This window comes from Myodes glareolus, chromosome 22 (assembly GCF_982192425.1).
Source record: "Myodes glareolus chromosome 22, mMyoGla1.1, whole genome shotgun sequence".
Taxonomy (NCBI): domain Eukaryota; kingdom Metazoa; phylum Chordata; class Mammalia; order Rodentia; family Cricetidae; genus Myodes; species Myodes glareolus.
In genome coordinates, this window is record NC_142047.1 from 11,489,725 (window position 1) to 11,514,079 (window position 24,355).

The window sequence follows — 24,355 nt, forward strand, 5'->3', positions numbered from 1 at the left end:
TGATGCCCCAATGTCAACAGGAAGTAGTCACAGAAAAGACTGCATCCCCCTTACCACTGATTATCAACAAAAAGTGGGATGTTAGGTCTCAAACCTGGGACAAAAGGCTAACTGAGTTGCCTATTTACACAAAGTGGACGTGGTTGTCAGTTTTTCCCAGCATCCTTCAGTCCCTACCTATCACAGGGTATGGCTGGCATATCCCTACCCTTACCCCAAATTCCCCAGCCATGGGCTAGACTACCCTTCCCCCAGCTGCTCTTCCGTATATAATCCAGCCATTTTGGTTACCAGGCCTTTTGGTCTACTCTATACCCTCTTGGTCAGTCTCTTGGTCCAGGCTGCCCCTCTTGGCGAGGCAATTCTCTCCCATCTTTCCTCCCCTCTCCCCTCACGTGGCCAGGCTCAGGATCACGTACCCTCTGGACCCTCCCAGATGTCTCTATCTCTGGCTATACTTTCCCTTTTATCTATAATAAACCCAACTCCTCCAGTGACGCCCTTCCTTTTTTTTTCTGTGTGTGTGTGTGTGTGTGTGTGTGTGTGTGTGTGCGTGCGCGCATGTGTGTGGGAGGGGAGAGAGAGAGAGAGAGAGAGAGAGAGAGAGAGAGAGAGAGAGAGAGAGAGAACAAGGCAGAGTACCAGTTTTTAAACTGGGAACACAGCTAGGCAGTGGTACCTCATTTTTTTCCAGGCTGTACTCCTCCATCATCTTGTCTCCCTGCTCCTGAAAGGTGATGATGATCAAGGCCACAAAGATGTTGACAAAGAAGAAGGGAAACACCACAAAGTACACCATGTAGAAGATGGACATCTCCATGCGATACCCGGGGCTGAGGCTCTGGTTCTCAAAAGTGGCATCCACTGAATGCTTGAGGACCCTGTGAAAGGTGGGAGGGAAACAGGAGAGCAGCAGAGGGGATGGGAAGGGCAGGAACACGGAGGGGAAGAAGACAGGAGATGGAAAAGAGATAAACCCAGTCAATGCCTTCTGTGAAGCACTGGGTTGATTATGTGCCAAAGAAAGTCGAGCATTTCACACACTTTCCCAGCAGCCCTGGCTCCACTTTGCGCACAGGGAAACTGACATTCAGCAGTTTGGAGACTCTTCTAAGGACTCCTTGGTTGGTATCTAAAGTCAAGTTTGTGGTAGCAGATGAGGCAGGGCATCTTGGAAGCAGGCATCGGTCAGTGTGGGCATTTAAACATAGGTGGTGGTGGGTGTGAAGAAGGTTCAGGAGCAGCATGTGTGCAAGTGTGGTCAAAGCAGCACCGTAAAGATGCACAGGATGTGTGGCTTAAAAACTCTCTTGGTAGGGCTCCGTGCCTTGAATGTGTGAGGCCCTTGGTTCCGTTCCCAGCACCACATACACACAGACACAAAAGTTCTCTGTCTGGTGAATGCAGTGTTCATGGCTGTCTTGCTCTGTAAATAATCTCTGATCAAAGGGAAAAAATTGGTGTCTAAACAGTGCCTGTGTATAGCAGATGTGATAACATGTATGCTCACCGTGATGAACACGGGTACCTTGTTTGGACAAATCATTTCTGTGTGGCTATGACTTTCTTCTTAAATTCACCTTTGTGAGTGTGCCTAGGAGGCAGATGAGTGCAGGTGTCCAGAGGCCAGAGGAGGACGCTGAGTCCCCTGGAGCTGGAGTCACAGGTGCTGTGAGCCGCCAGCCGTGGGTTCTGGGGACTGTCAGGTCTTCTAGGAGAACTGCAAGCACTCTTGCCCACTGGGTCCCAACATTTAAATGTATTTGCTTGTGTGTACATGCCTGCCATATTAGGGAGGAGAACCTTTGGGAGTCAGTTCCTTCCTTGCACCACGCAGGTCCCTTTGCCTGCTGAGCTACGTTGCTGACCCTGCCTTATTCTGGGAGACAGAGTTTCTTGTTGACCCTGGAGCTTGCTGGTTTAGCCAAGCTGGACAGCCACGGAGCTCCTGGGGCTACTACTGGGGACTGAAGTGTGTGTCTGTATGCCTGGCTACTATGCAGCTGCTGAAATTCAAACTCAGGCCTTTACCAACTGATTCATCCCCCCAGCCCTAGGGCTTGCTCTTTCTTCTTAATTTTTATTTTTTAAAAGATTTTTTTTTTATTTAAAACTGTGTGTATGTGTGAGTACATGCTCGGATGTACAAGATCCCCAGAAGTGCAGGTGGGGAAGTCTGGTGTGAGAGCTGGGAACCCAACTCCTGCCTTCCGGATGAATAGCAAGGCCCGTTCAGAGCTACCTCGCAGCCTTGAGTCTTTATTCTGAGTCTCACTGTGCAGCCCTGGGTGGTCATGGCATCAGGCTCAGAGAGACCCCTGCTTCTGCCACTGTCCCGGGATGCTGGGTTAAAGTCACAGGCACCATGCCCAGTAAGGCTGTTGTTTTTTAGTTTGTATTCATATCTGTGCTACTGGGGGAGTAACCTGGGTTTCCCAGCAGCTAGGCCAGAGTTCAGCATCAGAGCCACACTCAGCCCCGAGGACAGCCCCTAAACTATAAGTCATCTTGGTAACGACCTTGGGCACAGAACCAGGCTCTGACACCCCTGTCCTCCTCACCCCTCCATTCTGCTCCCCTGCTCCCGGGGTCCCCAGCCCTCGCCCTTCCGTGTGGGCCACTCACTGCGGCCAGCCCTCGCCCGTCGACACGGTGAAGTGCATGAGCAGGGCCCAGAGCACGTTGTCATAGTGGAACTCGTACTTCTTCCACTCTCGGTCTCGGGCCTTCACCTCGTTCTTCTCATACAGGAGGTACTTGCCTCTGTCACAGAGAGCTGGTAAGTCAGCAGGGCGCCACCACCTCCCTAAGGCCATTTGTGCTGCCTGGAGGTGCATAGCGCTGTCCCTGTGGGAGCCGAGACCCAGGCTTGAGTGTGAGTGTGGGGACACAGGCAGGGCGAGGAGGCAAACACAGGGACGCCCTATTTCAGGGTTCTCACACCTCAAGAGGCAATGGCTGCTTCTTTCAGGGCAGGAAGGAGTGAGCTTCAGACACCACCATAGAGTCTAGGAGCCTTTTTGTATGGCAGGGTCTCACAATGTAGCCCAGGCTGGCTAGAATTCTTGGCTCTTCCTGCCTCAGTGTCCCAAGCAGTGGAATGACAGGCCTGTGTCACTGTGCCTGGAACTATCTGAACAGGGCTGCTCAGACACGCCCCAACGAGGGACTGTGGAGCCCCACTTCACCAAGTCACTGGGAGACTAGGAGAATGGCTTAACCCAGTTTGTGGGCCCCAATTCTCAAACTATTTCTTTGATGAGATAGGGTCTCTCTGTCTAGCCCACGCTTGCCTGGACCTCTCCAACCACCCATCTCAGCTCCCAAGGGTCTGTGCCTCGTGCCATACACTTCTTCCTTGCTATTACTTTTTATGCCAGGGAGTGGGCGTGCACCTTGCCTTGCACACACCAAGCTCGTATACTAGTTTCTGAGACAAGTGCCCACTCTGTAACTCAGGCTGGTCTCACAACTCAGCTTTCTGAGTGCTGAGGACCTAGGTGTGTGCCACCACACCTGGCTTTAAAAATCCTACCCCAGATCCAATGGAACCCAGTCATCCCTCTGCCTCAGTGTCTGGACCGCTGACCCTGTACTTCACCCTCCCCTGCCATGTCCCGGAGACCGTGGCCCACCCACCGACAGTCTCGCTCGAACTCCTTGGACTCATCCGTGCAGTGGAAGAATTTGCCCTTGAAGAGCTGCACAACCACCACAGCAAAGATGAACATGAAGAGCATGTACACGATGAGGATGTTGAAGACGTTCTTGAGTGAGTTCACCATGCAGTCAAACACGGCCTGGCTGGAGGAAGAGGCAAACACAGCTGGTGTCAGGGGAAGAGGCATGAGGCTGGAAGCATGGCTGCCGCTCCCTCTGGATCCGAGGCATCTGCGGGTTCTAACAGCTGGCTTGAAAACATTCGGGGAAAGTAGATTCCATGTGTGCATGGACCTTTCCTCACCCTTGTCCCCTAACACCAGTATGGTGACTGTGCACCAGGTGTTCTGTTCCAGGTACCTTACAACCATTTTTGGGCAGGGTCTTGTGTAGCTCAGGAGAGCCTTAAAAGAATGACTTTGACTTTCTAATCCTCCTGCCTCCACAGTTCCAGTCCCAGGGTGTGGAACCCAGTGCTTCTTGTACACTAGGCAAGCATCTGCCAACTGAGATCCGTCCCCATGTCCTGACTATTTAAGTAGTTCTGTTACCCTGGAACTAGTACCTTATCACTAGGGTCTGCCCTGTCTCTGCAGTGACCACCAAAAGAAATCCCGACCTAGGGCAGATTCTGCCAGCCAACCCCTTTGCTGCCGTCTGCTGTACAAGCCTAGTAAGCACACCCATATACAAAGGCCAAGGGGCAACTAGCATCTCCTTTAATGTGTTTTGAAACAGGGATCCCCTGTGGATCCAGGCTGACCTTGAATTTGGGATTGTCTTCCCACCATGGTCTGTTTCTCAGACCATTCTGGAGTAATGTGCAACCCTCCCATCTGTGCATGGCCAGCCTGAGGACCCTCTCTCCCGACCTGTCTCACCTTTAGCTTTGGCAGCCTCTTGATGGTCTTTAGAGGTCGTAGCACCCGGAGGACTCGTAGAGACTTAATGGTGTTGATGTCTTTCCCTTTGCTATTGCCACTGTTGGGGGATGTCAGGGTTGGGGAAGGGAAGAGATGGAGTGGAAGTCAGGCTGGGGAGGGGCCCACAACCCCATGTGGTCCCTCTTGCCTGCACCCAGGTCTGGGCTGAGTCAGGCACATCCCATCCCTTTCCGATGGATGCTCTAGTTTTGGCCTGGAAACCAGATGACTTTGAGGAGATCCTGATCTCATAGTTTGCTGAAGACCCCGACTCTGCACTAACTTTTTCCTTTTAGGTTTCTTGAGACAGTGTCTCACTATGGAGCTGTGGCTTGCCAGGAGCTATAGAACTCCTCCTTCACCTGCCACCAGGTTCTGGGGCTAAAGCGTGCACCACCACGTGAACCACCACGTGCAGCCTTTCACATCAACTCTTCCACCGCTCTTTGCCTTTTGGCCTCAGAGGCTGCCAGAGATCTACCTTCCTTCTGAGGAAGGAGTCGGAATGGTGCACTTCCCTCATGTTGAAGGACATGGTTGGTCTTTTCTTTTCTTTTCTTTTTTTGATTTTTAGAGACAGGGTTTCTCTGTAGTTTTTGGTGCCTGTCCTGGAACTAGCTCTTGTAGACCAGGCTTGACTTGAACATGTGTGCATGTGTCTGTGCAGATGTGCATGTGTCTCTGCAGATGTGCATGCGTCTGTGTAGATGTGCATGTGTCTGTGTAGATGTGCATGTGTCTGTGTAGATGTGAGCATGTGTCTGTGTAGATGTGAGCATGTGTCTGTGCAGATGTGCATGTGTCTGTGTAGATATGTGCATATGTCTGTGCAGATGTGCATGTGTCTGTGCAGATGTGCATGTGTCTGTGTAGATATGTGCATATGTCTGTGCAGATGTGCATGTGTCTGTGCAGATGTGTGCATGTGTCTGTGTAGATATGCACATGTGTCTGTGTAGATGTGAGCATGTGACTGTGTATATGTGCTGTGTCTGTGCAGATGTGCATGTGTCTGTGCAGATGTGAGCATGTGTCTGTGTAGATGTGAGCATATGTCAGTGCAGAGGTGTGATGTGTCTGTGTAGATGTGAGCATGTGTCAGTGCAGAGGTGTGATGTGTCTGTGCAGATGTGCATGTGTCTGTGTAGATGTGCATGTGTCTGTGTAGATGTGTGATGTGTCTGTGTAGATGTGAGCATGTGTCTGTGTAGATGTGTGCATGTGTCTGTGCAGATGTGAATGTGTCTGTGCAGATGTGTGCAAATGTCTGTGTAGATGTGTGATGTGTCTGTGTAGATATGCACTTGTGTCTGTGTAGATGTGCATGTGTCTGTGTAGATGTGCAAGTGTCTGTGCAGATGTGAGCATGTGACTGTGCAGATGTGCATGTGTCTGTGCAGATGTGCATGTGTCTGTGTAGTTGTGCATGTGTCTATGCAGATGTGTGATGTGTCTGTGTAGGTGTGTGATGTGTCTGTTCAGATGTGCATGTGTCTGTGTAGATGTGCATGTGTCTGTGCAGATGTGTGCATGTGTCTGTGCAGATGTGCATGTGTCTGTGCAGATGTGCACGTGTCTGTGCAGATGTGTGCAGCTGGAGACAAGTCATCTTTAGGTGACGTTCTCCAGGTGTCACCACTTATCATTTGAAGCAGGATCTCATCCTGGCCAGCAAGGGATCCCCAGGGATCTGTCTCTCCACCCCGAGTTCTGCGTTCATATGTGTGTGCCACCATGTCAGACTTTCCATGGGTTCTAGAGACTGAACTTGGGTCCTAATGTTTGCATGACAAACACTTAACTAAGGTGTCTTTATTGTTTTGAGAAAGAATCTGTCTATGCATCCCTGGCTGGTCTAGAACTATGAAGACCAGGCTGGCCTCCAACTCAGAGATCATCTGCCTCTGCCTCCTGAGTGCTGGGATTAAGGGCGTGCGCCACCACCACCCAGTTCCGATATTTCTTCGTATATACTTTTGTCCACTGATCAGTGTTTATTTCTAACTGCTTGTTAGGTATTAAAGAAGAACACTGACTTCTATATATATCTTATCGTTTTTGAGGCAGGAACACATTATGTAAGTCAGGCAAACCTGAGCCTCTAAGATTCTCCTGCCTCAGTCCCTAAGGGTTAGGTGTGCCCTACCACAGTGGGCTAGAAAGATGTGTCAGGTAGAGGCTCCTCAGTGTTATGGGACCTCCTCTCTGGAAAGACCGTTTCCCACACCTCAGCTGCTCTGGTGAGTATTCTCCCCAGCTGCGTGGCCCTGCTGACATCACATGTGAGGAAGAACACGTCTTGCCCCTTCTGTTCTGGGTAAGAGCTAGTGGGTCACAGTGGCAGGTGAGGCTGTGAGCCCTTGTGATTTCTCTGCCCCCTGGGGAGCAGGCTCTGGTCATGGTAAGCAACAGGACACCAGCAAGAACAAAGGCCACAGAAAAAGAAGGCCAGAACCAACATGGCTGCAAACAGGGCACAGGAGACAAGACAGAATAGGAGAGAGAGAGAGAGAGAGAGAGAGAGAGAGAGAGAGAGAGAGAGAGAGAGAGAGACAGAGAGACAGAGACAGAGACAGAGAGACAGAGAGACAGAGAGACAGAGAGACAGAGACAGACAGAGAGAGACAGAGAGAGAGACACTTTACCGTGTACTGCTCCTGGTGAGGTGGCATCGGAAGGAGAGACAAATTGTGAGTAGCCTCAGAGAGAACACAGGACACGCACAGACACACATGGGCACTGGGCTCTGGGATCCCGGGGACCAGGGGGACGAGCCCTTCCTTCAGTCTCTGCACTGGGCAGGACATGGCCCTGACAGCAGCTCGCAAAGGCAAATGCCCAAGGAGTAAGGCAGCCCTGGGGCTGCCTATTACCCTGGGTGAACTCACCACTCAGTCACTGCCAAGAGCAGGGTCGCTTCCTGCAGCGGTCCTGGTACGGGGACTCAGCTTGCTGTAGGTGAGTTTCATGGGGAGGGAACAGAAGCTTGAATGGCGCTTTGACTGCCAACAAGCTTCATCTGGAAAATGGGCTTGTCTTCATGATGCTTCAGTATCAGGAGCCTCACCTTGGCTTATACTGACTTATCAAGATGTAGCCCAGGCTGGCATGAACGACTGATCTTCCTGCCTCCAACTTCTAAGTAGCTGGGATGTAGACGTGTGTGTCACTCTGGTGGGTGAACCTTTCTGGATAGAGAGCTGCTGCGGATGGAATCAAGGGCCTCACACATGCTAGGTCAGCATTCTACGGCAGAGCTGCCCCCAGCCCCTCACTGGAGGAGTCCACCTCTGAGCCACTCCTTGAGACTTCTCTTTACTTTTCATTTTGAGATAGGGTCTTGCTAAATTTCCTGGCAGTCCTTGACATTGTAGTCCTCCTGCCTGAGCCTCCTGAGGAGCTGGGATTCTAGGCATCATGTTATACTCAACAATTTTCTTTCTTCAACCCTGAATGGCTTAATGTCTACAAATATGTCTACTGACCCTTCCCCTGAGGTCCAGCTTAGGGCTCTCAGCCCTGCCTGGAAGTCTACAGCCCTTCCCTATGGGCGTTAGCAATGCTTCCAATGGCACTGGCATCTACATTATGTTTTGTTTGAACTCAGAGTTCCTGCACACCAGGCCAACACTACCCCTGAGCTCCATCCCCCATGGCTTTCCCTTAATGTATATGTGCTACTGAGTCTTGTGTCACTGCATTTACCTGCAGAAGGATGGCACCATTGTGCCCATTTTCCAGATGAGGAAGCTAGCCAGAAAGTGGCAGACTGAGAGTCAAACCCACAGGCCTGCATCTTGAGCTTGAATTTGCCTTCCTCGGGGACAGGGCTGTTTTAAGATACTGCTGGAGGGCCCCTCGGGGACAGGGCTATTGTGAGGGTGTTGCTGGAGGGCCCCTCGGGGACAGGGCTATTGTGAGGGTGTTGCTGGAGGGCCCCTCGGGGACAGGGCTATTGTGAGGGTGTTGCTGGAGGGCCCCTCGGGGACAGGGCTATTGTGAGGGTGTTGCTGGAGGGCCCCTCGGGGACAGGGCTATTGTGAGGGTGTTGCTGGAGGGCCTCTTCTTCAGTTGTTGGGAGTGTGGCTTTGAGGTGCAGGAGCAGCTGGATCAAGCTACACTCTGGCAGCTATGCCAGAGTCTGCCAACAGCTGGAGACCTGCTCTGGGGGAGGGCGGTGGTGCCAGATGGGCTCTTGGCAGTGAGGGTGGGATCATGATCTAGCTAGCAGCTGCTGTGAGATGTCAGCTAGCTGCTCCAAAGCATGGGCACTGAGCGTGACATCCCTCAGGGTGACAGCTTGTGAGATGGCTCGTTAGTGATGGTGCATGGAAGATGGAGCACGGTTAGTGGACGGAGAGCACATGTATGCACACCCACACCTATGCAACACAGATCACACACACAGATCTGGCTGAGGAGAGGAGGGTGAGATCATTCAGAGGGTTTGGCACATCCCTGGGAAAGCACAGGCAGACAATCAGAGTCCTTGCCCCAGTTCCCCTTATTCAAGAAGGGAGCAGCCTCCCTCCTCATTCCTGCTCCTCGGCCTCTCAGACCTTCCAGGGAAGGAAGGACCCAGTGGGACAGGTTGCTGGCCTAGATTCCACTCTCCACACACCTCGCCTCAGCCTCAGTTTCTCATCTGTGGAATGGGGATCACTACTCTGGTGTGACAGCGTCATATATGACACACACAAGGTGCTTCCTCTCATTTGAACCATTACAACCTGCTGCATGGGGAAATTGAGGCACCGAGAGTCTACCAGACTTAGGGAACTTTTTCTTCTTTCCTTTACTGAGACATCTGTGCTCCATAGCCAAGGCTGGCTTTAGATCAGCAATCCTCCTGCTTCGACCTCACATTTGCCACCACACCCAGACAGAGGTACTGCTTACTCTTATTGGGCTTTTCCACCTTGTCTATGAGCAGACAGCTCACGGGATAGACAAATGGAAGGAAAACAGCAAGTTGATGCTCTACCATGACAACAAGGAGATACCAAGCAAAGACTCACAAGTTGAAGCACCTCAGGTACAAGAGAGTAGAGCCTGCTGCTAGGGACTGGGGAGCAAGGCAAGTTCAGAAACGTCTTTTGGGAAGCAAGCAGCAACTGGCAATCACTTTTGCTGTTGGGTATGCAGGAGTGACTTAAACAAGGTGCTGGCCAGCTTGCACCGAGCTGCAGGCCTCTCGTCAGTGAGAAGTGGCAGGGCCAAGTGGATTCTTGGTAGTGAGGTAGGGGAATGGTAGGGGTCAGGGTGTCTCCTCTTCCGCCTCATAGCAAGATCCACAATTCCAAGTTCTTCCAAAATTCCAAGAGAATCCTTGACTCATGCTTTCAATGCCAGCTTATGTTAGAACTGCCGGCCTGCACAGGCACATGGCTGTCCCTGGTCTGACCTTCTCTTATGTAGGAATTAGGGAAAAGGGTTAAAAACAAGGAATTACAGGAACACAGCACAGCACTATGTTTGCACTGAATTCATGAGAACATTGAAAGTCTGACTCCAGAGCTGGGAGCATCGCTCGGGGCTCAGCGCAAAGGCCTCTGGCTCCATCCTCAGGACCAGAAAAAAGAAAAGAAGGGAAGAGAAGAGAATACGAGGAGGACAGGGAGAGAATCGGAAGAGTGGATAAAAGGAGAGAGAGCTGGGGATCAGGCGAGTTAGGCCTGCTGGCTATGGAAATGCTGATGCACGTCCACCACAACCACAGCGTGCTGGGCTCCAGGGGGCAGCTTGGGAGGCCCGACTGGAGCCCTTCGCCTGGAAATGGGCAACAGTCAGGGCCCTCTGTCATGAAATCGGCACTTAGTGCCAGGGGAGGGAGCAGGCTGAGAGGCCATGACTACTGAGAGGCAGCCCGTCAGACAACCCAAAGAAACCCTCAGGTCTCTGTGCCAGGTGAGGGGACGGTCAGGGACCCTGTAAGACCTTTCTTTCTGGGACTGACCTATGTGATACGCACAGTCTTAGTTACCAAAATGGATTTCTGGATGAGGAGCAAGTTAGGTCTCTCCCTGATATAGATGCCTGCTGCTGGGATCTCGGGCTCCCTCTCCAATTAGACCTAACCTGAGCTCCTTCTCAGGCTGGACACCATCTGGAATGGCTACCTAGAAACTTGGATGGCAGAGCTCATGTACCATTGAGAATGGCCACTGAGACACTGGATACCACATCAAGTGGATGCACAGACCTCTGGGGACACTGAGATGACCATTTTGCACTTAAGTACCTTCCTGGAATGATGATGAGATTTAAGGTAACATCTTGAAATGGCTTCTGACCCTTGAGCATGTTTGAGAAGGCTTCCTAGAACTCAGCTGCCATCCTGGGATGGCCGTCTGCTTCCTGAGCACTGTCTTGAAATGGTTTCCAAGAACCTGGACTCCATTTTTGAAAGGCCATCTAGAACCTGGGTACCATCTTGGAGTGCACCACCAACACCAGGCCTGGGCACCAACTTGCAATGGTCCCTAAACCCTAGCACATCATCTTGGGATGATGGTGAGAATTCATGTCATCTTAGAATGGCTGCCCGTTCTCCAGCACCACCACAAATTCCAGCATTCCACATAGGCTGGAATGGGAACTCGGGACTTGGGTGCCATCTCAAAATGGTTGCCATTTTAAAATGTTCACTCAGAAATTGGGAGCCATATTTGAAACTGCTACCTATAACCAGGGTGCCATTGTGGAGAGGTGCCATAGTATATAACCTTGCTGAGGGCAGGGCATCCTAGGAGCCTTGGGAGGACAGAGACACATAGAAGTAGGCCACCAGGTGTATGGTGAGGAGCCTTGGGGAACAGGTGGCATGGGATCTCACGCACACTGCGTTCTGATTGTCTTTTCAGGGGCACCTCAAAGAGACAACATGTAGAGGGGCTGTGGGTAGGGAGATGAGATGTCCCCAGAGGCAAGAATGCGAGAAGCAGCACAGCAAGAGGCCACCACCTTGCTGTGGGAGGAGTGGAAGGTGGCTCTGGTCCCTCACTTCCTTCCTTCCTTAATGGTGATGGCATGCACAAAGCCAGTTGCAGCACCACTGGGCATCCCCTGCCCGCCCCCCACCCCCACTGGTCCACAGCTCTCATTCCCGTCTCAGAACTCTGGAATACGACCCACATCTGATAGCGGGACTCAGACTGAGGGTGGGGAGCCGGGCATGGAGACTTACTTGAAGGCGAAGGTCACCAGGGCCCCACTGACCACTATGAAGTCCAAAATGTTCCAGAGGTCACGGAAATAGGCCGCTTGATGCAAGACAAGGCCCAGGTCGATCATCTAGAGGGAGAGGACAGTTTGTTCAGAGCCCTCAACCCTTTGCTAGGATAACACCCTCTTGAGGAAGGAGGGACTGGCAGGGTGACAAGTGGTCCTTCTGAGGAAAGGGAGCCTGACCTGACTCTGAAGTCCTCAAGCACAAGCATCAGAGTGTGCTCTGCCTGACCCCGCAGGAGACCATGCACCAGGAAGCCTTGTACACTGTATTTGGAGCCTCCCAAGACTCTGTCTACCTCTTACTTCTTCTGTGATCCGTGGTTCCTGCCCTCGTCATGGCCTACTTGGTCCCTGACAATCCCCTCATTTGTCATCTGAGGGTGCTTGAGAGCTCTCATGCAGAGTCCCAGAGCTCTCCACAGCTCTCACTTCCTTTGGTGTGCACACTAAAGTCCTCCTAGCCCTGGTCACACCTTACTTCCCTGCTCTTCCCTGCCTTCCCCACTCCTTCCCCCCTCTCTCCACCACACTGTCTGGTGAATTCCCCTCACACACACTCAGCACATCTACTCTTGGGTTGAGCTTTTCTCTTCTCAGAAGGTCCGTGGATGTCCCCAGTACTGTTCTTACCTTGATCACCATCTCAAAGGTAAACACGCCTGTGAAAACATAGTCAAAATACCGCAGCACCTGCACGGACAAACAAAGGGCCAGGGAACCCAATCACAGGCTTGCTCAACTCCTAGTAAGTCTACCAGCTGCCCACTGGGATGCGGGAACACTGAAAATTTCTCAGAAGCAGAGCTTCCACCCAGGAGCTACACCCAGGCAGGATTAAAGATGTGTAGGTTGTAAATCAAAGTGTCCAGCAGATGGCGGCAAATCCGACCGATTTACCCTGCTGAGGGCTGGTCACCATGAGTGCCTGTTTTAAGTACTCCAAGCTGCTTGTGGACTAAGAGGGCCTTGGAGGAGTCCATTCCACTGTTGGGGTGACTGTCCTTGGGGTGATGGGGTGGACGGGCCAGTGTCCACACTCAGGGCTCTCCTGTTTCCAGGAGTATCTTCTAAACTCTGGGAACACCTGGCCATCTGGTTCTCTTTCACTTTGAGGGTAGCACTCAGTCTGGGATGATGGAGCCTCCCCTTCCTCTCTCCACCATACTGCCCAGAGTTGGGCTCTAGTTGTTTCTGTCTGGATTAGCAAAAATGGCCAATGTCCCTGCTTCTAGCTTCAGGAGCCACCTAGGACATCTTGGGTGTGTGTGTGGGGGGGGGGGCAGGAGCTACAGGTTCAAGGGCTGGTAATTACTGAACATGACAAGGCAGAGGGTGCTTATAACCACCAGAGTCAGGCTCCTGCCTCCTTTAGGATAAGAGGCCCGCTAGTCATATAATGGGACTGCAGGTGTGGCTCAGAGGTGAACATCTATCTCGTCTACGTTTCAGATAGGGAGCAGAGCCAGGACTCACGTTGTTGCGGGGTGCGTTGGGTTGCACAGGATCCTCAGCAGCCAACGCTATGCTGCTCATGGCAATGACCATGAGGATGCACATCTCGAAGTAGCGCAGGTTCAGCATGTAATGGCAAAGCCGGCAAAGGCTGTGGGCAGAGCAGGGAGCCACTCAGATTGCAGACTCATGGGCCCTTCCCTCTGCTCACCTACAGTCCAATTCCATTGCCCCACCCAGACCATCTGTCAAGGACTCCACAGGGCACTGGGTGGGTCCCATAGTCCAGTGCAGCTGGAAGCCCTCAGCTCCCTGAGACAGTCTTGTTACCTGTGGAAGAGTTCTTACTCTCCAAACAACTGAACTACTTGGTTTCTGAAGCTAGTGGAATCACTACTACTGATGATTCTGCAGGACATAGAAAGACTTCACTTACTTATTCTTTTAGTTAATTACATTATTTATTTGTGTGGGGATGGTGCTGTGCCAAGGCTCCCTGCACAGAGCACAGGACAGTATGTGAGAGCTGACTCTGTGGTTCCTGGGAACGGAACTAAGGCTAGCAGGCTTCACAGCCTCTCTACCCACGGAGCCATTTCAAGGCTAGGTTTTCCATGTGTGAAATATTCCAGTGTCTAAAAGAAGAAACCGACAGTGGTGGCTCCTGTCAGTAATCTGAGCACAGGGAGGCTGTGGCTGAGGAATCACTAAGAGTTCAGGACATCTGGACTATGTTATGAGTTCAGGGCCAGTTTGGTCACAGAGTAAGATCTGGTCTGAAAACAAATTACACACACTCAAAACACACACACACACACACACACACAAAACACAACAACACACACACACATATCAGCAAATCACACACACCCAAAACAAGACACACACACACACACACACACACACACACACACACACAAATACAACATTAACAATACATGCGCAAAACAAAACAAAAGACAAGGGCCAGTGAGCTGTAAGGTGCTCTCCCTGCTAACCTGTGCCCAGTGTCCAATCCCTGGAACCCACATGGAGATGGAAGAAGAACAATGAATCCAGGGTCTCTGTGGTCTCCACACGTGAGCTGTGGCAAACACACACACACACACAAACACACACACACACACACACACACACACCAGTGATAAATAAAATTAAAAACAAAACTCAAAACAAATCCCATCACTTCCACCATGAGCAGAAAACCTGAGCTGCAGTTTAGCTGGGGGAGTGCTTGCCTAGTACGCATGAAGCCTGGTCCAACCCCAGGGCCACCCAAACAAGCAAAACCTGGGCTGTTAGAAGCAGCCTGTTCTGGCTCAAGCCTCACCCGCTTTCACTGCACCAATGCTAAGAGGCCATTCTGAAAAAAAGTTGTAAATTTATAAAGCACTTGGAACAATACTTGACAGTAAGTGCCACTTAGACATTTGTTTAGTAAAGGAGAAAAACTGAACTTTAGAAAAAAGGGCCCAGAGCCCACATCTGTGTGCCATGGTTATTCACAGAATTCAGACGCACGACTGCCACACAGGTCGTGCAGGTCGTGGACAGCACAAGGCAGCAATTTCTAAAGGACACCTGTCCCAGCAGGGCACAGGTTGGTATTTACGGCAGTGGCTTCCATCTCATGGCAGGAAGGGGTCTTTACCAAGATAGTCTGTTATGACAAGCTTTTATCTCCGATGAGTGAAGCAAGAGGGTCTACTGAGGGTCTCAAGACTCAAGATGGTGCTGAAGAGAATCTATCTTCCACTGCCTGACCCGCCTGCCCTGGGGAGCCTGGCCAGGCTGCTGCTCCCATACTCACGGGTTGGTGGTGGAGAGGATGAACATGGAGCTGTAGGGTGGCATGGGCTTTGGGCCGTCCTCCCCAGGGACTGCGTCCTCTTCCTCCTTCTTCTCTTCCTCTTTCTTTGGCAGTGGGTCTGGGTTAGCATTTTTGTTTACTGTTGGAACAAGAACAAACATGGGTTCCTCCATGATTACCCACAAAGCTCTAGACTCCTGGTCATTCCTGGAGCCAACGCTAAGCATAGGACCTGGGGAAGAGCTTCCTGTGCACTAGGCGTCCCTGACCCTGTGGGCTTGGTGCCTGTGCCCACCACCTGACAGAGAAGGGAATCCGGACACAGGGAAGTAATGTGGCTAGTCCAAGGTCACACAGCTGCCAGTGAACTGGCCCTAGAAGACCAGCTCCCACTCTACAGAGCAATGGTGCCTCTGCTCCCTTAGATTTTCTGATGTGACTAGGACCTGCATGGGGCAGCTGCCCACAGAGTAGAGAACTCAGACCCTGTGAGAACACCCAGTCCTGACTGCAGCACCTCTCCCCTGGGCAGGCTCCACAGCCCTGTGTGGTTATTTGTGGATAGGCTGAATCTCCCCTGGGGTCTGTTTCTTCATCCAAAAACTAATAAAATTAGTTTATTAACAAGACCCACCACAGTGAAGTCAGTGGCACACACCTATAATTCTGCCACCACAGGGAAAGAGAGACAGGACGGTCACTTCTAGCTTAGGCTTGGGCTACACAGTGAGATGCTATCTTAAAACATAGCAACCCTAAGCCAAAAACTGACTCACTCCTCACAGGAATGTACGCAGTTGTCTTTAGGGGCCGCAGCCCCAGGTGGCCAGAGGAGTGAGGCCGATTCAAATAGGCCACACTGGTACGTGAGACATCTGATCTCCAGGAGAGAGAAGAACATGCAAGTGTTCCTAAGTGTGTGCTGCAGCCACAGCGGTTCTAAGAGACACAGACACTGGGGTAAACAGACATTATCCTTGTTAGACATGGGGTCCTGGCTGGCCTTAAGGCCACTGTGCAGTTAAGGGTGGCTTTGAACTTGTGAACTTCCTGTCTCCACCTACCACTGCTGTAGGTTGTCTGTGGTGCTAGAGTGTCTAGGCAAGCACTCTACCAACCGGGCCAGGCCCCCGGCTCCTTCCTTGCTCACTGTGCCACTGGATCGTTTACAATGACGATGCTTCCAGCTGCGCTGCACCCAAACTCCAAGCTCTCCCCAGGCCCCCAGTTTCCACTTGGGGTTCCTTTCTCCCCTGTGGTAGTGTGGGCTCTGTGGAGGAAAGGTAGGGTGTGGAGCATGGCCTCAGGCCAAGTCCACTGAGGGCTGCACCCAGGGTCTAGTGTTTCTTCCTCCCAAGACTGTGAGCAGGGACTGTGGATAAAACGGCCCAGCAACCCTGCAGCTCCTCACCTTGGACCACAGTGTGGTTGAGGGGCGGGAAGGCTGGGGGGATCTCCACCGCCATGTGCTCGGGTTTCCTGGCAGTCTTCGCTGAGTTGGGCTGGGTGCTGCTGGGGTTGGTGACGATAAGGCTGTTCTCGGGGGTCTTGGGGGGGCGGGGTTGGACGGGTTGCCCGGGTTGTTGGGCGTCCTGCGGCTGGCAGCGTTCTGGGGGTTGGTGGCCAAGGTGGGACCAGGATTGGTGCTGTTCCCGATCTTGGTGGGGCTTGGGGGAAGGCCACTGTGGCCCAGGCTGTCGTGGGGACTGACAGGCTCCGCAGTGGCCAACTTGTTATTCTTCATGTTGTCAAGGTCCTCGGCCAGTGGCAAGTCCTGGCGGCCCAGGTCCTGCTGGAATGGCCTGGTGGTGGACAGGTTGGGACCAGACATGGGGACCCGGGAGCCCTGGTTCTCTCTAAGGAGAGGATCAAAGTGGAAGAGTGCAGAACTGGTTAGGATCAGCATTGCAGCTGCCGGGACCAATACCCAGGCCCACAGCATGGCCCAGGACAATCTGCTGCACTACCCAGCTCATATGAGGCCCTGAGCATCATCCACCCCGAAAGGAAAGAAAAAACAATTATTTACTGATTCTACACTTCACAGAGCATTGCACAGCTCCAGGCAGGTCCAGCGGTTATGAACTCTTGTGAGCTTTCTGTAGTGTTGAGGAGGAGCTCAGAGCCTCACACAGGCTGTGGTAACCCTCTAACGCTGAGCCACATCCACACCCCTCACTGGGGACTCTAGGAAGGGGCTCTACCTCTGACTCATACCCCCAGTTCTACTGGGGATATTTTGCTAGCCTAGTGTGCAAAGCTCAAGCATAAATTTCCAGTCAACAGTTTGCTTTTTGAGACAGGGTTTCTCTGTGTAGCCCTGGATGTCCTGGAACTCACTCTGTAGACCAGGCTGGCCTTAAACTCACAGAGAACCACCTGCTTCTGCCTCCTGAGTGCTAGGATTAAATGTGTGCATCGCCACACCCAGCTAAATTTTCAGTTAATTTTAATCCTTAAGTATCTTTAGGGAAGATTCAGAGGATACATAAAACTGAAGTCGGGCCCTGTCCCAGCGTCCAGGACAGGTGCTCTCTGTATTAAGTTAGTCTTATGCAGGCTCCCACTGCCAGCTGCCATGCACTTCTCCCTTGTGGTGTACTCTCCTGAGACCTAGAGACTGTTCTAGATCATAAAACAGCACCCTTCACTGCCTGCTTCCTGACTGACCCTCACTGCACAGTTCCTGACTGACCTCCTCTGCACACTTCCTGACTGATCTCTGCACACTTCCTGACTGACCTCCTCTGCACACTTCCTGGCTGCCCTCCTCTTCAGGCTTCCTGACACAGTTCCTGACAGCCTTCAATACTTCATGCATTACAGCACCTGAAATGGATAACAAGATCAGCTCCATTTAACAGAGTAAGAAACTGAGGCAGAGGGGAAGACATTTGTCCCTCATGAACTTGCTCAGATGGGACTGAGCTGGAATCTGGTTCTATCTAGAAACCTTTAGCTCCAGTGTCACTCAGCAAAGTAAACAGGTGGTGATCAAAGTGGAGGTGTTGAGGAGTGTGTTAAAGGATCAGGATTCTATGCTATACAGGGAGAGTGAGCCAGGAAACCCACAACTGCAGTAACCCTCCTTGTACCAATGGGGAGTGAGTGGCCATGGTGACAGATGCAGATGGAACTAGGCTGCAAACAGCTGACCCCCACTGGTCAGGAGACCAGTCCTAGGAGTGGCAGATGTCCGGTAGCTCACGGGTCTCTACCAGGAGTCTGGAGCTTGTGCCTCACTTGGACCCGTGTGGGAACCTGAGTTTAGCAACTACTGAACAGTGCAGGAATGGTGTTCTGGTGCAGGCTTCAGAGGGGAAGAGAATGGTGAGTGTAGAAATGGGAGCAGGGATAAGCAGAACAGGAAAAATGACACTGTCAACATCCCAACAATGAAACACATGGGTGGGCTCTGGAAAAGGCCAGAGGGCAGCCTATGGGAAGGAAAAGGACATGCAGATCACAGGAGCACCCAGCTCTCTGAAACAGAATCAAAATTTGAAACCCCCCCCCCACCTTCCACCCTCAAGTCAGGGTTTCTCTGTGTAGCCCTGGCTGTTCTGGAATTTGCTCTATAGACCAGGCTGGCCTCGAACTCACAGAGATCTGTGGCCTCTGTCTCCCATGTACTAGAATTAAAGACATGGGTCACCATGCCTGGCTGAGAATCAATGACTTTTAAACAGTTTTACTCTGTTCTAGGCTAGCTCCAAACTCATGGCAGTCCTCCTGCCTCAGCTTTCTGGGTGCAGGTTTCTAGGCACGCACCACCATACCATGTTCTAAGGTTTTTGATGTCCATCGCAGAGAGAGCCTGAGCATTACTAAAAATATGGTATGTACACACCGAGTGCTCACACGATGCTGAAACACTTGATATGGCCTTTTGTTGTTTATTTTGAGACAAGGTTTCTCTATGTAACCTGGCTGACCTAGAACTTTCAATATAGACCAGACTGGTCCTGAACCCACAGAGACCCACCTGCCTTTGCCTCCTGAGAGTGCACCATCATGCCTGGTGAACTGATATGTTCGTACTGTGGTTCACCTTTTCCCACTACAGATTCTGCATCTGGGGACTGAACTGATCGATTTGTTAGTGCCTGTGAGTCTGTGTGCCACCTGAGAATCTGGGAGCCTGATACCCCTGGAGACCATAAGAGATCGTCAGATCCCGTGGAACTGGAGTTACAGAAGGTGGTAAATCTCCATGTGGGGCATTGGGGACAGAACCTGAGTTTTCATGCAAGCAGAAAGTGATCCTAAGCGCTGAGCTCTCTCTCCAGACCCAAGACTGAAAATATATTAAAAAAACCCTGATACAGACTTTCCCCTCACCTCTTTCCTAAAGAATACAGACTATACAGCTGGGTAGTGGTGCAGGCCTTTAATCCCAGCACCCTCTGAGTTCAAGGCCAGCCTGGTCTACAGAGTGACTTCCAGGACAGTCAGGGCTACACAGAGAAACCCTGTGTCAAAGAAGAAAATACAGAATATATCAATGACCTTACCCAGTACTGGTCCCTGCATGCTGCAACAAGGATGTGCTCACTGGGGCAACAGGGGCATTACTGGTGTAGGGGTGACCACTGCTTACCGACTGAATTTGAGGGCTGTTCCACAGCAGAAAATTCATGCCTAGAACTGTAAACCTGATGAGTGTGGAGGCCATAGGCTCTAGGGGGGAACCTACTGTTGGTTTTCTGCTAAATGGCCACATTGTCAATCTGCTTTCTAAATTTTGTTTGAAAAATTGAGTCTAATAGCTGCCCATAGAGTGCTTGCACTGCATCAGGAATTCTAAGTTACCTGGAGATGATCTGGAGCCCACAGAAGAGGAGTGTGGGTTCCATGTAGATACTAGGCTGTTTTACAGATGGAGCACAAACGTGTAGATTTTGCTATCCCAGAGGGCCTCCAAATGACCCCTAAAGACATCCAAAAATGGCTAAACATAGAACTGCTACTAATTCCATAATTCCACCATGCTGACATTTACTGAGTACTTGTTGGCTCAGCATCTCTCAACACAGTTCATGTCTCTGCTTTCATTTAAACCTGTACATTTTATCCTACTGTTTGCCCCATCAGAAGAAATGGGGACCAGAAAGGTAAGGTGACATACTGATAGTATCACAGCCAGGCAGGGATGGGCAGGCGTACTGAGAGTCCCTGCACTGCAGCCCCAGGTTCTGCTCATGGTATGACTGACTTTCAGCGTTCTGCAGGGATGGGGTGTGGCTCAGTTAATAAGGGTGCTTGCCGAGTGTGAACAAAGCCGTGGGTTCCATTCGCAGCACCAAATAAACCTTGATGTGGTGGTATATATCTGTAATCCCAGCAGGCAGGAGGACCAGTCACCGTGAGGTCCCATCTCAGAAGAACAGAAAACCCTCCTCCGGGAACACTTTTAGGAATAGCCATTCTGTCCTCATCACCCTGTCTCCTTTGGTACAGCAGCAGCAGACACAATACAGGGACAAAGCCCTCCTCACATCTTTGGTTGCTCCTTACCCTCTTAAGGGAGCCAGAGTCCTACTAACCCATCTCTGGCCCTTTGCCCCCTCCCTCACATCCTGTAAGCTGGCTGTCTTCTGAGTGACTCCAGGGCCTTAACATGTAATGCTCTTGCCCAAAACGCTCTATTTTTCTCCAGCTGCTCTTCTTGTGGTCTGGTCCATCTTGGTCACGTTTCTCAGAATGTCTCTGCTTAATGTGTTTGCCCAGTACCCAGACTCATGTACTGAGAAACCTACTCCCTAAATTTGTCTGATGATGGTATTTGGAGGTAAGTGGGGCTAGATAAGGTCTCAAGGGCAGGGTTCCCATGATGGGTGAGTGGCATTCTGAGAGAAAGAAGAGACTGGAATAGTCATGACGGCCCTGGGTCACTCACCGTGGGAGTCCCTTACCATGTCTGGATGCAGCAACAAGCCCTCAGAGTGCTGGCGTTGTGCTCTGTGACTCTGCAGCCTCCAGAACAGGAAGCTGGACAAACTTCCACTCTTTCTAAATGAGTAACCAACCTCAGGCATTTGGTTACAGCAGTGGAAATGGATAAAACCAACTTTGAAGGCCCCAAACACCTGCAGCTACTGGCTGGAATTCAGTCTGGGCTAGATTACAGCTGGCCTTTCTCACACTTCTCTGAGCAGAGGGAAACACCCAGGAGAGAAAACTCTAGGGAAAGAATGATTTGGAACAATGGTGTTTAAGGGAGCACGGTGCAGACAGAGGTGGTGATATAACCGAGGAGGGCTGTGGGCACTAGGAGTGGGAAGAGTGTGAGTCAGTATCCATGACCAGGACCAGCCCTCCAGAAGGAGTCGTCCCTCCTTCTCCTCACCGAGTCCTCTCACCCCCCCTCTCTGATACAGGATTTCCCTGTGTATCCCAGGCTGGCCTGAGCTTGTGACCCCCACCCCCCCCACACCTACCTGGTAGTGATTTTTGTCTGCAGACCCTTGTCTAAACTCATTTGGTTGAGAATCTCACTACTCGGAATGTGGTCCTGGGACCTGCACTGGGCTCCTCTTGTTAGGAACATAGTCTCATTGAAGCCTGAGTCCCACCCAGTCACGAGTTGTGTCACGCAGGCTGGTAAGACACCTGACACCTCGGGACCCACACAGCAGAAGAGAAAGCTGACTCTGGCAGGTTGTACAAATACCCCTTTCCCATAGACCGGGGGCAGATTTAGTACATCCTTCAAGAAACCAGTGTGACGTTCTCATAGCAATAAGAAGGAGGATCAAGAGGACACTAAATTATTATTATTATTACTACTACTACGGATGTCGCACTGTGTAGTCTCAAACTCTCTACGTAGGCAAGGCTGGCTTTGAAGTCCAGATCCTCCTGCCCCACCTCCCAAGTACTGGGATCATAGGAATAACACCACACTTGGCTTGTATTTTATAACAGATGTTGCTATCAACACAGAAGTCCCTGGGCTCTTTATAGAGAGTCCCTTTATGGTCTTCCGTGAAACATTACAAAATATTATGAGAAAGATAAGAAGAAAACAGCTACTGGTGGGGTACTATCAAGGAAGGTGGCTCCCTTTCTGTCTTGGAGATCAGCCCTCCCTCCCCCATCAAGTAAGCAAAGGACTGGCAAGATGACAGTCGCAGACGCTTCGCACACATGGGCGCCCCTGCGAGCCCTTGGCAGAGGTGACTTATTTAACTTTAGCAATGACTGGGTCATTTCTGGGGAGTCCGATCATCAGATGAGAACACTGATGCCAAGAACGCACTAATTCACCCAGCGGTGGTGGCGCACGCCGTTAATCCCAACACTCGGGAGGCAGAGGCAGGTGAATCTCTGCGAATTCGAGACCAGCCTGGTCTACAAGAGCTAGTTCCAGGACAGGCTCCAAAGCTACAGAAAAACCCTGTCTCGAAAACCCAAAAAAGAACGCACTAATTCAACAGTAAACAGCGAAGAATGAAAAAGCTACACGAATCTGGTGGAGACTATGGGCTCTCCCTAGGGCCTGTGCAAGACGCACAATGCCTTCGTCCTCTAGCCGTTTTGAAAGCCAAGACAGCAGCACCCTAGACTTCTTGTATATAATGCTGGGATGGGATGGAGTTCAGTAGTAGAGTCCCTGCCTAGAATCCTGCAGTAAGGGGCTGAGGGCGTGACTCAGCAGTAGGGGGCCGGCCTAGAGTCCTCCAGTGAGGAGCTGGGGTGTAGCTCAGTGATAGATGCTAGCCTAGAATTCCCCTGTGACAGGCTGGCTCTCCTGTAGAGTGCCAACCTAAAATCCTTCACTGAGGGGCGTAGCTCTGTTGTGGACTCTTGTATATGAGACCCTGGGTTCATCCCAGCACAGAACTACATCTGTTTCCCCAACTACTAACCCCAGGCTGTGGGCCCTGGGTACATCCCCATCCCCACCGCTTCCGGTATTCTAGGCCTGGCGACTGTTCACTCTAGTTACCGGGGAAACTTCTTGGCCCAGCCCAGAGTGAAGATCCAACTGGGCACATCCCTCCTGGAGCCCACTCACTTCCTGTGCCGGTGCCTGCGTTCCCTGTCGTCGTGGGCGGGCAGCCCGTGTCGATGTCGCCGCCTGCGCTCCCCATCGTCGCCATCACCATCGGCAGCACGAGCCGGCCTGGTGGCATCGCAGGGACGAGGCCTGCGCTCTGGCCTGTCTTCAGGTTCATCCCTGGGCCGGCGGCGAGCGCGGTGACGTCGAGGCTCCCCGTCAGCCCCAGGCCGGTGCGCCTGGCGGCGGGGCGCGTCCCTGGCCTTGGTGCTCTTGGTGTCCTCGTCCCAGGGCGCATGCTCGCGGGGAGGCACGTGCTCGCACTGCTGTGGCTCGCTCTCTTGGCCATACGGGCCTTCCCGGCCAGGCGCGCGCTCAGAACTCCCGGTCCAGGCGAGCCGCGCGGCGGGGTCGCGCGCGCTCTCGCGGGGTCGCGCGGTCGGGCGCAGCGCATCGGGCGCGCGGCCCTTGTTGGTATTGTTGCTGCGGTTCTCCTGCAGGTCCACCATGAGCTGCCGGTCCAGGTGCGTCTTGACGTCGGGCCGCAGTGGGCGCGCGTAGGCGGTGGGCCAGCACTCGGCCGCGTCCCCATACAGCGCCTCGCGGCTGGCCAGCAGGTTGTGCTTGTGCATCTCACTAGTGCACTGCTCCCACACCGACTTGGCCGACTTCTGGTTCTTCTGCTGTTCCTTTCTGCAAGGTATGAAGGAGGCTGCTTGCCGTGACATGCGGCTGTGGGTGAAGGTGGTCAGATAGCGAGGACTGCGACCTCCCCCCCCCCCCCCGCGACTCCAGAGGGTTCTTTCAACTTCATAAATTGATGTATGCATTTGTATGTAAGTGTGCCCTGGCCACAGCAAGTGTGTGAAAGGTAGAGGACGACTATCTGCAGTCGGTTCTCTTTCACTGTGTAAGCTCCTAGGGACTGAATTCAGGTGTGGGGCCTTTACTTAATGGCCCTTTCTTTTTGGATTGCTGAGTAGGGGTCAGTTTCCCACCTCCACTTCTCCACTGCTAGGAAGACTGGTGTGATTGGTCTGTTGATGGGCGCATAGCCCTGGGGACCCATGAGGAGTGATAGAAACTTTAGGAGGCAGGGTCTACTTGGAGGAAGGTTATTTAGAGCCTACCTCTGAAGGGCATATTGGCACCTCCCTTCTCTTCTCCAGCACCGTGAGCTGAGCAGTTTGGTTCCATTATGGGCTTCCATTAAAATGCCCTGCCTCACCACAGGCTCCAGCTGTCTCAGCAGGAGCGCTCCTGCCTAGATTCTACCAG

At 52.0% G+C, this 24,355-nt stretch overlaps 1 protein-coding gene across 1 annotated transcript in view; it reads right to left on the minus strand.

Annotated features, from left to right (window-relative positions):
* Positions 1-24,355, minus strand: part of LOC148118413 (voltage-dependent P/Q-type calcium channel subunit alpha-1A-like) — a 55,253-nt gene that overhangs the window by 19,645 nt on the left and 11,253 nt on the right. The window contains 11 exon segments of the mRNA XM_087900627.1: positions 680-881; positions 2,626-2,763; positions 3,640-3,800; positions 4,542-4,641; positions 11,770-11,876; positions 12,444-12,503; positions 13,287-13,416; positions 15,076-15,214; positions 16,487-16,633; positions 16,636-16,931; positions 23,096-23,770. Coding sequence (XP_087756753.1) covers positions 680-881; positions 2,626-2,763; positions 3,640-3,800; positions 4,542-4,641; positions 11,770-11,876; positions 12,444-12,503; positions 13,287-13,416; positions 15,076-15,214; positions 16,487-16,633; positions 16,636-16,931; positions 23,096-23,770 — 2,155 coding nt within the window.